The sequence below is a fragment of the Kryptolebias marmoratus genome, linkage group LG21 (assembly GCF_001649575.2).
Source record: "Kryptolebias marmoratus isolate JLee-2015 linkage group LG21, ASM164957v2, whole genome shotgun sequence".
Lineage (NCBI taxonomy): Eukaryota > Metazoa > Chordata > Actinopteri > Cyprinodontiformes > Rivulidae > Kryptolebias > Kryptolebias marmoratus.
The window spans coordinates 21862610-21872294 of NC_051450.1; the positions used below are offsets into that span (position 1 = coordinate 21862610).

General features: G+C 42.0%; 1 protein-coding gene across 8 annotated transcripts in view; it reads right to left on the bottom strand.

Annotated features, from left to right (window-relative positions):
• Nucleotides 1-6520, bottom strand: part of rnpc3 (RNA-binding region (RNP1, RRM) containing 3) — a 12616-nt gene extending 6096 nt beyond the window's left edge. For 6 of the 8 annotated variants that reach the window (XM_037973299.1, XM_037973296.1, XM_025009590.2 and 3 more), the window contains exons 1-10: nucleotides 6431-6520; nucleotides 5713-5869; nucleotides 5577-5624; nucleotides 5379-5488; nucleotides 5209-5292; nucleotides 4394-4505; nucleotides 3896-3964; nucleotides 3039-3181; nucleotides 2782-2907; nucleotides 2429-2568 (exon numbers count right to left, since the gene is read on the bottom strand). In XM_037973299.1, the coding sequence (XP_037829227.1) occupies nucleotides 2429-2568; nucleotides 2782-2907; nucleotides 3039-3181; nucleotides 3896-3964; nucleotides 4394-4505; nucleotides 5209-5292; nucleotides 5379-5488; nucleotides 5577-5624; nucleotides 5713-5865 (985 nt within the window). In that variant the 5' untranslated portion in view covers nucleotides 5866-5869; nucleotides 6431-6520. Of the gene's footprint in view, nucleotides 1-2428; nucleotides 2569-2781; nucleotides 2908-3038; nucleotides 3182-3895; nucleotides 3965-4393; nucleotides 4506-5208; nucleotides 5293-5378; nucleotides 5489-5576; nucleotides 5625-5708; nucleotides 5870-6166; nucleotides 6189-6430 lie in introns of those variants that run through there. The other 2 variants (XM_037973297.1, XM_037973300.1) reach the window with 2 other exon arrangements.
• Between the last annotated feature and the right edge of the window lie 3165 nt (nucleotides 6521-9685).

Consider the following 9685-nt stretch of genomic DNA (forward strand, 5'->3'; position numbering starts at 1 on the left):
CTAAACCCGTTCCTGTTGGAGCTCTAACCCGGTCCTGTTGGAGCTCTAAACCCGGTCCTGTTGGAGCTCTAACCCGGTCCTGTTGGAGCTCTAACCCAGTCTTGTTTGGAGCTCTAACCCAGTCTTGTTTGGAGCTCTAACCGGTCCTGTTGGAACTCTAACCGGTCTTGTTGGAGTTCTAACCCGGTCTTGTTTCATCTTTTTTAATTTAAAGGAATATTAATCTTTGTTTTGGGTAAAAGCTGATTGTATTCTCATCAGAGGAGGATGGACTCTGGAAGGCTACTTCCTGTTTATCATCACACTGAGACGGGAGCTGGTTTCTGGCCCTGGCTGACATCGGTTGGAGCTCTTACTCCGGGTAATGTCAGAACCAAGTATTACACAGCGGCGTATCAAAGCAGAAACGTTTGAACTGTAATCTGTGAGAGAGGATGTCACCGAGGGCGCACTCAGACTTTCTCATCCAGCTGTGGGCTTCCCCGTTCGCCTTATCTCCCCTCCCTCCCCCCGCCTCCCAAACTTCACTCCCCGAAAAGTAAAATAGATCTCAAAGCCGAGCACAAAGGCTTTCCTGGAGGCAGGAGGGAGATAAACTGTGGCAGGAGGATGTTTTGGATTAGTCTTGTTTTGGGGGAGGTGGCGGTGTGGGGTCTGATAAACAAGCGATTTAAATGAAAAGGAGAGGAGGGGAACAGATAAGGACTGCAGGTTGATCTAGTTGTTCTCTGCAGAGTCGGAATCAGAAAAGCTCCCAAACGCTCCACGCCTGAGCGCACCCGCGCCCCCCTTTACGTGCATGACAAGCTTTTTCTTTTCCTCCTCGGATTTGTACAGCCTCGCTGCTCTTTTCCATCTACAACACATTTAGCCTTCCTGCTGCTGTTCAGATCCAGGGTTAAAAAGCTTCTGCCAGCCGTTTGAGTCCATTATTCACTTTTATATTTACTTTGACAAAGAAATCTTTATTTTAACTCGGATTATACTGATCCTTCACATCGGCATCTAAAACTACATTTCTAAGATTTAAAAAAAAGCTACTGCTCATAATTCCATCAGCTTTCCTCTATAAAGCCCAGAAGTAACTTTGGTACAATCATGTAATGTGTTTATGTATGTGTCTGTTAGCAAAATATCTCTTGAACAGACAGACAGAAATACTAATTTACAAATGTCAAGGACTATGGCTTATTGGACACAAACACTGACACGTAAAGAGTACACAATAACAAAAAAAAACTATGAATCACAGGCTGCTGACCGACAATTAGCACAGATGCTAACTTAACATTGAAAACGCCATAGAGAAGCTAACGAGATTAGCATTGTGTTAGCTGCTGGAAACTTAAATGCTTTAAAGACGTCACCAAAGACAGACATGTTGTAATATTCTTCAGGGTTCAGCTACGGCAGCTGTGCTGGGACAAACGTCTCTGCTAAAGCGGCAGAACATTTAACAAAAATCAGTTTTTGACATTTGGAAATAAACTCAGAATAGTCCACGATGTGATCGATTCTAACCCACCATCTGGAGTCGTAGCTGTGGGTCATTTACATGCCTTCCAGAAATGCTTGTTTCATTTTGAAGAATATCTATGAGTTTTATTTTGAAATTCCAGGTTTTAACCTCTTCCTGTTTGCTCTTTAAGTCAATTAATACCTGGACAGTTATAAAAGTCAGCTGTAAACCAACATTTTTATTAATATTTGACATCTGACCTTATTGTGATCATCTCACTTTTTACTTTTTTGTTGTTTTGTTGACTTTTTAATCTGTTTTTTATTTATTTTTATTTTATTGTACAGCACTGTTGGTCCAACTTACGTGGTTTAAAGTGTGCTTCATTAATAAACTGACATTTATATTTTTGGACTTTGAATACAGAAGAGTTTTATTCGGTTTTAAAGCTCCAATGATGACAAAACTGCTCAGTTTCTGCAAGGTTTATGAGGGCAACCATGGTTAAACATTACAACAAAGCAGAATCTGCTGAGTCACTGGTTGCCATGGTGATCCACGCTTTTCCCGGGTTACAGAGGGAGGAGGAAGCTCAAACAAACAGTGACTGCCTGCCTTACTTACATTTTGTAGGAAATATAACTGGACAAAGATTCCCTCCATTATAGGTTTCGGAGAGAAAAGTCAAAGCTCAGATATGATGGGAGTTAATGAGAGTTTGGGTGTGCGCCCTCAGCACTGTGAGGGATTTGAAGGACAAGAGAAAGATGACAAATATCAACGTTTTGATGCATAAAATGTAAACAAAGATTAGATTATTAAGATTATTTCTTTTTTAGCTTCACGAGACAAAGCAAAATAATCTAAAGACTTCTACTTTGGCTTAGAAAATCCTGACATTGTTTTTCTTGTCTGTAAATAATTCAGCATCATCCATGAAATGCAGGACATGCTGGACAAAGCCCTTACTTTTGTCTTCTTCGGGCTGGCCGCGCCCGCTTCCTTCCACGCCAGCTGCCACCTCTGGAACGGAAATGTGGAACTCGATTTTCTTCGGGCCGGCGGGGTTCGGCTGCTCGAAGACATCGGAGGGCTGCAGGACGGGAGCGCTGAAGACGGCGAGGACAGACAACACAAACGGCAGGACCCGCTGTAAACACGGCTCCTGCTTTCGTTGTTGTTAACCAATCAAACGCTCTGCTCTGTGCGTATTTATGGTTTGGAAAGATTTTTAAGGCCCTTTGTTTTAACCTGCCTAAGAATAGAGTTTCCAGACAAATCACGCCTGAGGATGAGGACATGCATGAGTGCTGCTGGTCTACCTCTGAGAGTCTGCTTTGGGAGCATAAAGCAGATCTTTGATCTTGGGCTTCTTTCGTTTGGAAGCTGGTTTTGGTCTCAGGGGCCTCTTGCATGCTTGGTTGACCAGGCCCATCAGACGAGCGATCCTGAAATAAAGGAACCACGGGGGAGTGAAGGAGCCAGTGACTAGCCTGGACACAAATAAGCACTCCTCTACAAACATCCATCGAACCAGTAACACACAGAATCAGGCCTAAAGATCCGTTTGCTTCCTCACCTCTCTCTGTCTTCGTCATCCCCGCTCTCGTACTCCGACTCTTCCCCGCTGGACAGCTCCATCTCCTCCTCCGGTAAGGGGGGGTAGTCCGGAGGGAAGGGAGGGGGCATGGGGACGGGGGGAGCCGGAGGCAGGAGCTCAAACTGCAGGAAACACCCGAACACAGGTTGAGTTTCTGACCAAAACTGTGCTTTTATTTGTCGTTTCTAAAAGAGATCTTTTTTAAAACAAAGCCTTGTTTCTAGAAAAGTCTTCATCTAGAAAGAAACACAGAAAAAAACCCCACTGTAGTAGCTATGTCAGGCCTGTATGTGGCGCTGTAACACTAAAACCAGAGAACAAGGCGTGGAGCACGAAGCTTAAACCTTGGAGGAGGTTTGCTTCTAGTTCCAATTATAACACAACATATTCACCTACAGTACAGCATGGAATCCCATTTAATAAAAGCTTATCTCTTCAAGGAAACCAGCATAATCCATTCTGACTGACTGTGTTCAGAAAATAAAACATGGCAGCTTCGGTAAACCGGGTCAAGTTGTCTTCGATTCTCAACAAGGAGAGGAGGCGGGGACATTTGGTCTTTTTTATCCACAAACTGCATCTATCCTGTCAGAATTAAACTGTTTTTTTCAAAGAGCGATCTACAGGTAAGATGTTTATTCTTCATCTTCACAAAACCCGAATAAAAAAAGATCTGAGCTACTCCTTCAACGTATAAAAATGCTGGACAAACATTGTGATTTTGCTGAAACTATTAATCCAAACTTCCTTCAGTAAAGTATTTTTTTTGCATCTTTCTTTTCATTGCAAGCAAACGATGTCTCACCACTTTAGTTTTCTCATGAATGGGATCTTACCAGCGGCGGCCTGGCTGTGACGGGGCCGAACGGACACGGCAGGTTCATCTTGTTCATCAGATGAAGCACCTGTTTAATTTCAAGCAGTTCTATGTGAGGATGGTGTAAACACACTGCTGCAGCTTCTATCGCAGGCTCCACATGGAAAACAGATTGTCTGACTCCAGGACCTGCCGAGTGAAACACCAGTGCCACCTAGAGGCTAAGTCAGGAAGCAGCTCCAGTGGAAAACCCCAGGCATCTTGGCTCAAAGGGAAATGTTAAACCCATAACTCATGCCTCCTACTTCTGGTTTATTATTAATACTGGCTCCCCAAATAGAGATTAAAAAGGCAAATGTTTGCTGTTTGATCTTTAGGAGCTTGGATTTTATCCAGAAACTGTAAGAACACACATTCCTGAATCATGTTTGATTTTTATTTTCTAAACTGTTATTAAAAGGGATAATTATTAAATGATAAAGAAACACAGATTGTAAAAGAAGCAGTTTTTACTCACTTGAACATAAAACTTGGGAACACTCAGGAGGGCGTGTGTTATATTTGCCAGGATGCTGCTGGAGGGCGAAGGGTACAAATATTTCAGCGTGGGATTTGACTGAAATTTCAACCTAGGGAATTTAGAAAGAGAGGAAAAAAATAGTTAAAACCAAACATAGCAAAAGCAAGAGCGCAAAAACCTTTTAACATACAGTCCTGAAAAAAATATATAAAGGGTGGTTTCCTTCAGTTCTGGAGTTTCAGGACTTTAAAAAAGATCTTTACTCGTTAAAAATCTGTCAAATCTAATCTCAAGTGGAACAAACACACAACAGGTTCCATCGTCTCATTATTTCTGAAACAAAACTAGAAAAGCTGCGTTTGACAAACTGAGTCCACCTGTGGGGTTTAAGAGACACAGATGTCCCGACTCTGAGAAAATCTTTTCAAATCGTCCTGAAAACTTGTTTTCATTTCAAAGGTAGAGACGGAACAACAGACAAAATGTCCCATTTACATGCAGGAAACACAAAATTAAACAAAAAGGAAATGAGAGGAAAAGGTGCAAAGCAAAGAAGAAAGTAATGAATAAAAACGTCTCTTTTTCATTTATTATCATTAGGACTTAAACAATAAAGACATTAAGCAGCACAATGACTGTGTGAGTGAATGTTAATGTATTAAAATCCATCCTGAGCGATCAGAACTAACCTCCAGTCAGTTTTTTTTACAGCAAACTAACAAACACCTGAAGATGTCACACACTGAACTGTTCAGAGCGTACTGGAGACGTGCCTGCTGCAGGTAAAAACTAATAAATGACCTGATTCTTACCCTTGGCCAGGTGCAACACCAGTCTCTATAAGTGGGATGTTTGGCTGTTTGCTCTCCTGTGTCTTCTTCTCTTCCTTGACATGACTGTGCAAAAAACCCCAGAAAGCTTTAACCCCCACCACACAGAGGGAAATTCCTCCATCTTTAATCTGCTCCCTCAACCAACTCACCCGTCTGAAACTGGTGGGTCCTTCAAAACCATGACGTCATCTTGGCCTTTAGCAAACTCCACAACAAGCGTCTCATTCAGGATCTCCAACTGATGGAGCCTGCTGAGAGCCTACGAGAGACGCGGGCAGGAATGAACGTCGTCCCGAGGAGCAAACTGACACCAAACGATTTGAAGAAACCGAACACAAAACACTGACCTTCGCTGCCATCTTCTCACTTCTAAATGTTGCGAAAGCCGCATGTTTCTGTGGAGATGGACACAGAAAGTCTGTTCACACTATATATAAACTCAAACAAATTTAAAGACGTTTAGGGACACAAGACATCACCTACAAGGCGACCCCAGTTCGAGAAGACTCTGACTGACTCGGCTCCAAAATACTTTAAGAGGTCCTCCTTCTCGTCCTGGCTGAGCTCGGCTGGTAGGTGGCGAACCAGCAGCGTTCTGCTGCCATTACTTTGGACCCCATCTTCATTCTTGTCCATGTTCCTGTGGGCACAGCAGCAGAAACATCAACCTCTTATAAACAAGGTCAGTGATTTTAGGTCTCTTTCTTCAAAAATCCAGTTTAATCCAACTGGTATTCTACACCAATTCCTCTACAGTATTAATTAACATTAACATCAGCTACAATTCAAGAGGTTTGTGTTTAAGTTGGTCCTCGATATGATTTGTGAAAGAAACAGTGGTTCCCATATAATTTGTTGCCTAGATAACATCTAACTCATGGAGTGAAAATAATTTATCAAAGTATTTATGATAAACATGCATTCCCGAGTTAATTACCTAATTGTGTTATTTTATTTAAAATATTTGACGTTGTTACAAACGACGTGGTTTAAGTCTGATAAGCAGTGCATTTCTATTCGGCATCGAGCTAGCTCGTTGCTAATGCTAACACCAACAAAACGTAAATTCGCGGCTTTTTCTGCTTATTTTATTCTGCTAACTGGTGACCAGGCAGACATAAACAACGTTAAATAAATTAAACGCACACAGAGAACTAAAAGCTTCTAAATAACTAAACATTTAAGTGACTTTATTCCACACCTGCGTCCTAACGGGGCCTGTAAACAAACTGACTTCCGGTTGGAGCTTCTTCTTCTTCGTTTATATTCCGGCAGACTCGGGGTGATTGAGTGCGCTGCTGCCACCCTCTGATAAATAAAAGTCTTCTGAATCTGTGTCTTAAAATCTAAAAAAATATATGTTTTAACACATAAATAAGATATTTATTTCTAAACTATCATAGATAGTCTATTTTACAGCTTGTTTCACAAATTCTTAACATATTTCCCTGTGGTTTTAGCTTGTTTTAGCTGTTAGCAAAATATCTCAAGCGCAACTGGGCAAATTTTAATGAACTTGTCAGGAAATAGTCACTGGATGTACACCTACAACTGATTAAGTTTTGGCTGCCACAGCCAACTAACCTTAAAAAACACACATAAATGGCTATAATTCAGTCAGTTATGATGATATTGTGCTAAAATCTGCTGTGGTAGTAGCTGAGAGTCATTCAAAACATGTAGGTCAAGTGCTACATGTTGCACAAAATCCCTGTTTAAAACCTCAGCATTAACTTGAAGACAGCCCTGTGTGTCTGTTAGCAAAATATATCTCATAAATCAGCAGATGTATTTAAATGTAACTCTAACATTTGGAGTCAACCCAATTAAAAATGGCTGCCACAGCTTATCCACGTTAGCCAACTCAGAAATGACCATAACTCAGTGATTTTCACAGACATTGAGCTCAAATTTGGTGTTCTAGTTGCTGAGAATAATTCACAAGATATTTAAATCATTTCATACATTAATTTTACATCGAATGGACCATTCTTCCATCTTCCACAGGGACCAAAAAGCTACAAAATCTGTAGAAAATACAGGAAGTTTTCTGCACACAGACTTATGGCAGTCCTTTGGCTGATTTTCACCAGTAGATGTCAGCCTAACCATAAGAAACTGCCCTTTATGCTGTTTCATGTGGAGTTCAATGTGTGTGTGTGTGTGTGTGTGTGTGAAAAGGTTAGATGGTTCATTTGCTGCAAATAGAAATTTCCCCAAAATAAGAAGCCTTGCACCACTTTTCTGTTGATTTTTCTTTAGATTACAGTGAATTTATTGGCTCAACAGAAACCGACCGGTTGGTGCAGCCTAGTCTTATTCCCACCCTTGAAAAGAAAACCTCCCTTACACTTCTCGAGATGCCTCCAAATTCCTGTCCGGATGAAGCTCTTTCTTTGACGAGGAACGCGAAGGGCATTCCTCGTCAGGGCGACACACAATGCCCCCCTTTCACCGAGTCCTGGCTCTGAAATTTCACAGGTGATGGGAGGAATGGCGGACACCCGAACCCTCCCTCCCTCAGACCGAGGCCCGGGAGAAAGGTGGACTGACTGCACCTACAGTGGCTGACAAAATGACACGACAAACACGGTGTTTGTCACACTGGAGGAGGCAGACAGGCGCTGCCCTGTCTCATTTGGAATAAAATGCTGTTTTCAGCCCCCACAGAGAGGAGAACGGGTGGAAAGATGAAGAGTAAAGCTCAAAATAGACCTTTAGGTGGTGAAAGAGAGGGAGGAAGGACTGGTGATGCCTTCGTGCCTCTCTCTGGGTGGGTTGGTGTATTAACAACATTCTTTAAACGGCTGCTTCTGTCAACAAGACATTATAAAAAGTGGCCACGATAGGATTTTTGATGTTGGCCGTTTTACTTTCATCATCAGCTGGTCATGCAGCAGGACTCAAATACCGATGAACTTCAAACAGACATTTTAAAGAAGACTAATCACAAAGACTGCAAGAAGAATCTTTTTATTTAACTGCATTTTACTGAATTTAATCTGCGACGGTTGGCCGTTAGGTGGGAGGCAGTCGGAGAACCGAGCACCGTTTGTATTCAGAAAACACTGAAAGTAGAGGTTCCACTGCATTTTACTCCATCCATCTTTCCATCTCCCAGCCCTTGCTTATGGAAAACATCCCCGCAACATGATGCTGCTACCACCATGCTTCGCTGTGGAGAAGGTTTAATGGCCAAAAAGTTTGGTTTTGATCCCATCCGACCACAGCATCTTCTCTAAAATACCATTTGGTAATATGCAGATGGTCTGCCTTGTATATTTTTTAAGCACCGTCTTTTCAGGGCAGCTTCTGGACTCATCCTCCCCGTCTCCTCAGAAGATCTCAGCTCCAGCCTCCTGGACGGTTCTCTGATTAATGCTCTCCTTCACCAGTCTTAAAGCATTTGGGAACAAATAAGTCAAACTTTCAGTCTAATAAAACTGACAGAACAATCTGTTCAGAGTCTGGAGCCTTCGTAGAGCTCTTCCAGTTCTCATCAACTCCCGATGGCCTCCCCTGACTTAGCCCAGTAAACTCAGGTGGTGTCCTGTATTTCCAAGCTGTAAATGGACTCTTTCATGGTTCGAGCGATGAATGAGGCAGGGGGGGCCCTCTGTGGTGGGATTGTGTGGATTTCCATTAGTTTGCATAGAAACTGCACTGAAAAACTCTGAGTTTGTCTCCATTGTGCTGATAGAAACTTATCAAAGACAAGGGTTTTGACTTTATCTGAGAGACTTTATCTGCAGACAGAAAATTCTCCTGATGATATGAATATTTCATGCAAACTGAGTGTTGAAAACAACTTTGGACTTCAAGAATCTGATTCCTTTTGCCCTGGAAAGTTTCATTTACATAAATATGAGTAAGCTTTTCTTTAAACACATGACAACAACTTATTTAAATATGAGCAAACTGTGTCAGCACAGAGAGACGCTGTTTGGTTGGCAGCAAAAACTGAGTGGGATGCACAAAATGCCAAATTATGACTGCAAAAGATGCGTGTCCTGTTAATGAATCCAAGCCTGAGGGTTTTGATAACTGAAGAAAATGAGAGGAGTGTTGTTTTCAGTTTATGAGCCATATAACACCTGCAGTGGAAGAAGGTGCTTTGGCTTATCGCAGTTCTCAACAATAGCGTCGCAAGTTCTTCTAATATGGTGGAAACTGGTCTGTTTGAGCAGATGGAGGAAGGTGCAGACTCGGGTCACTGTGCACGAGCATTCCTCACCGATCTGAGAAATGCTCTTTGTTAAACAAGGAAGAGTTGAAGCCATGCACTCACTGGAAAGGGTTAATCTGAGGGGGAAATGTAGTTTGCAGCTTCTGTCGTTTAAATCAAACTACTTATCCATTCATATGTCAACACATTTTTAAAGATTGTCTTAGTTTTACCTTTTTATTATTGTGAAAGAACAGAACAGATCACGTTTAGCCACTGAGTAATCTTCCT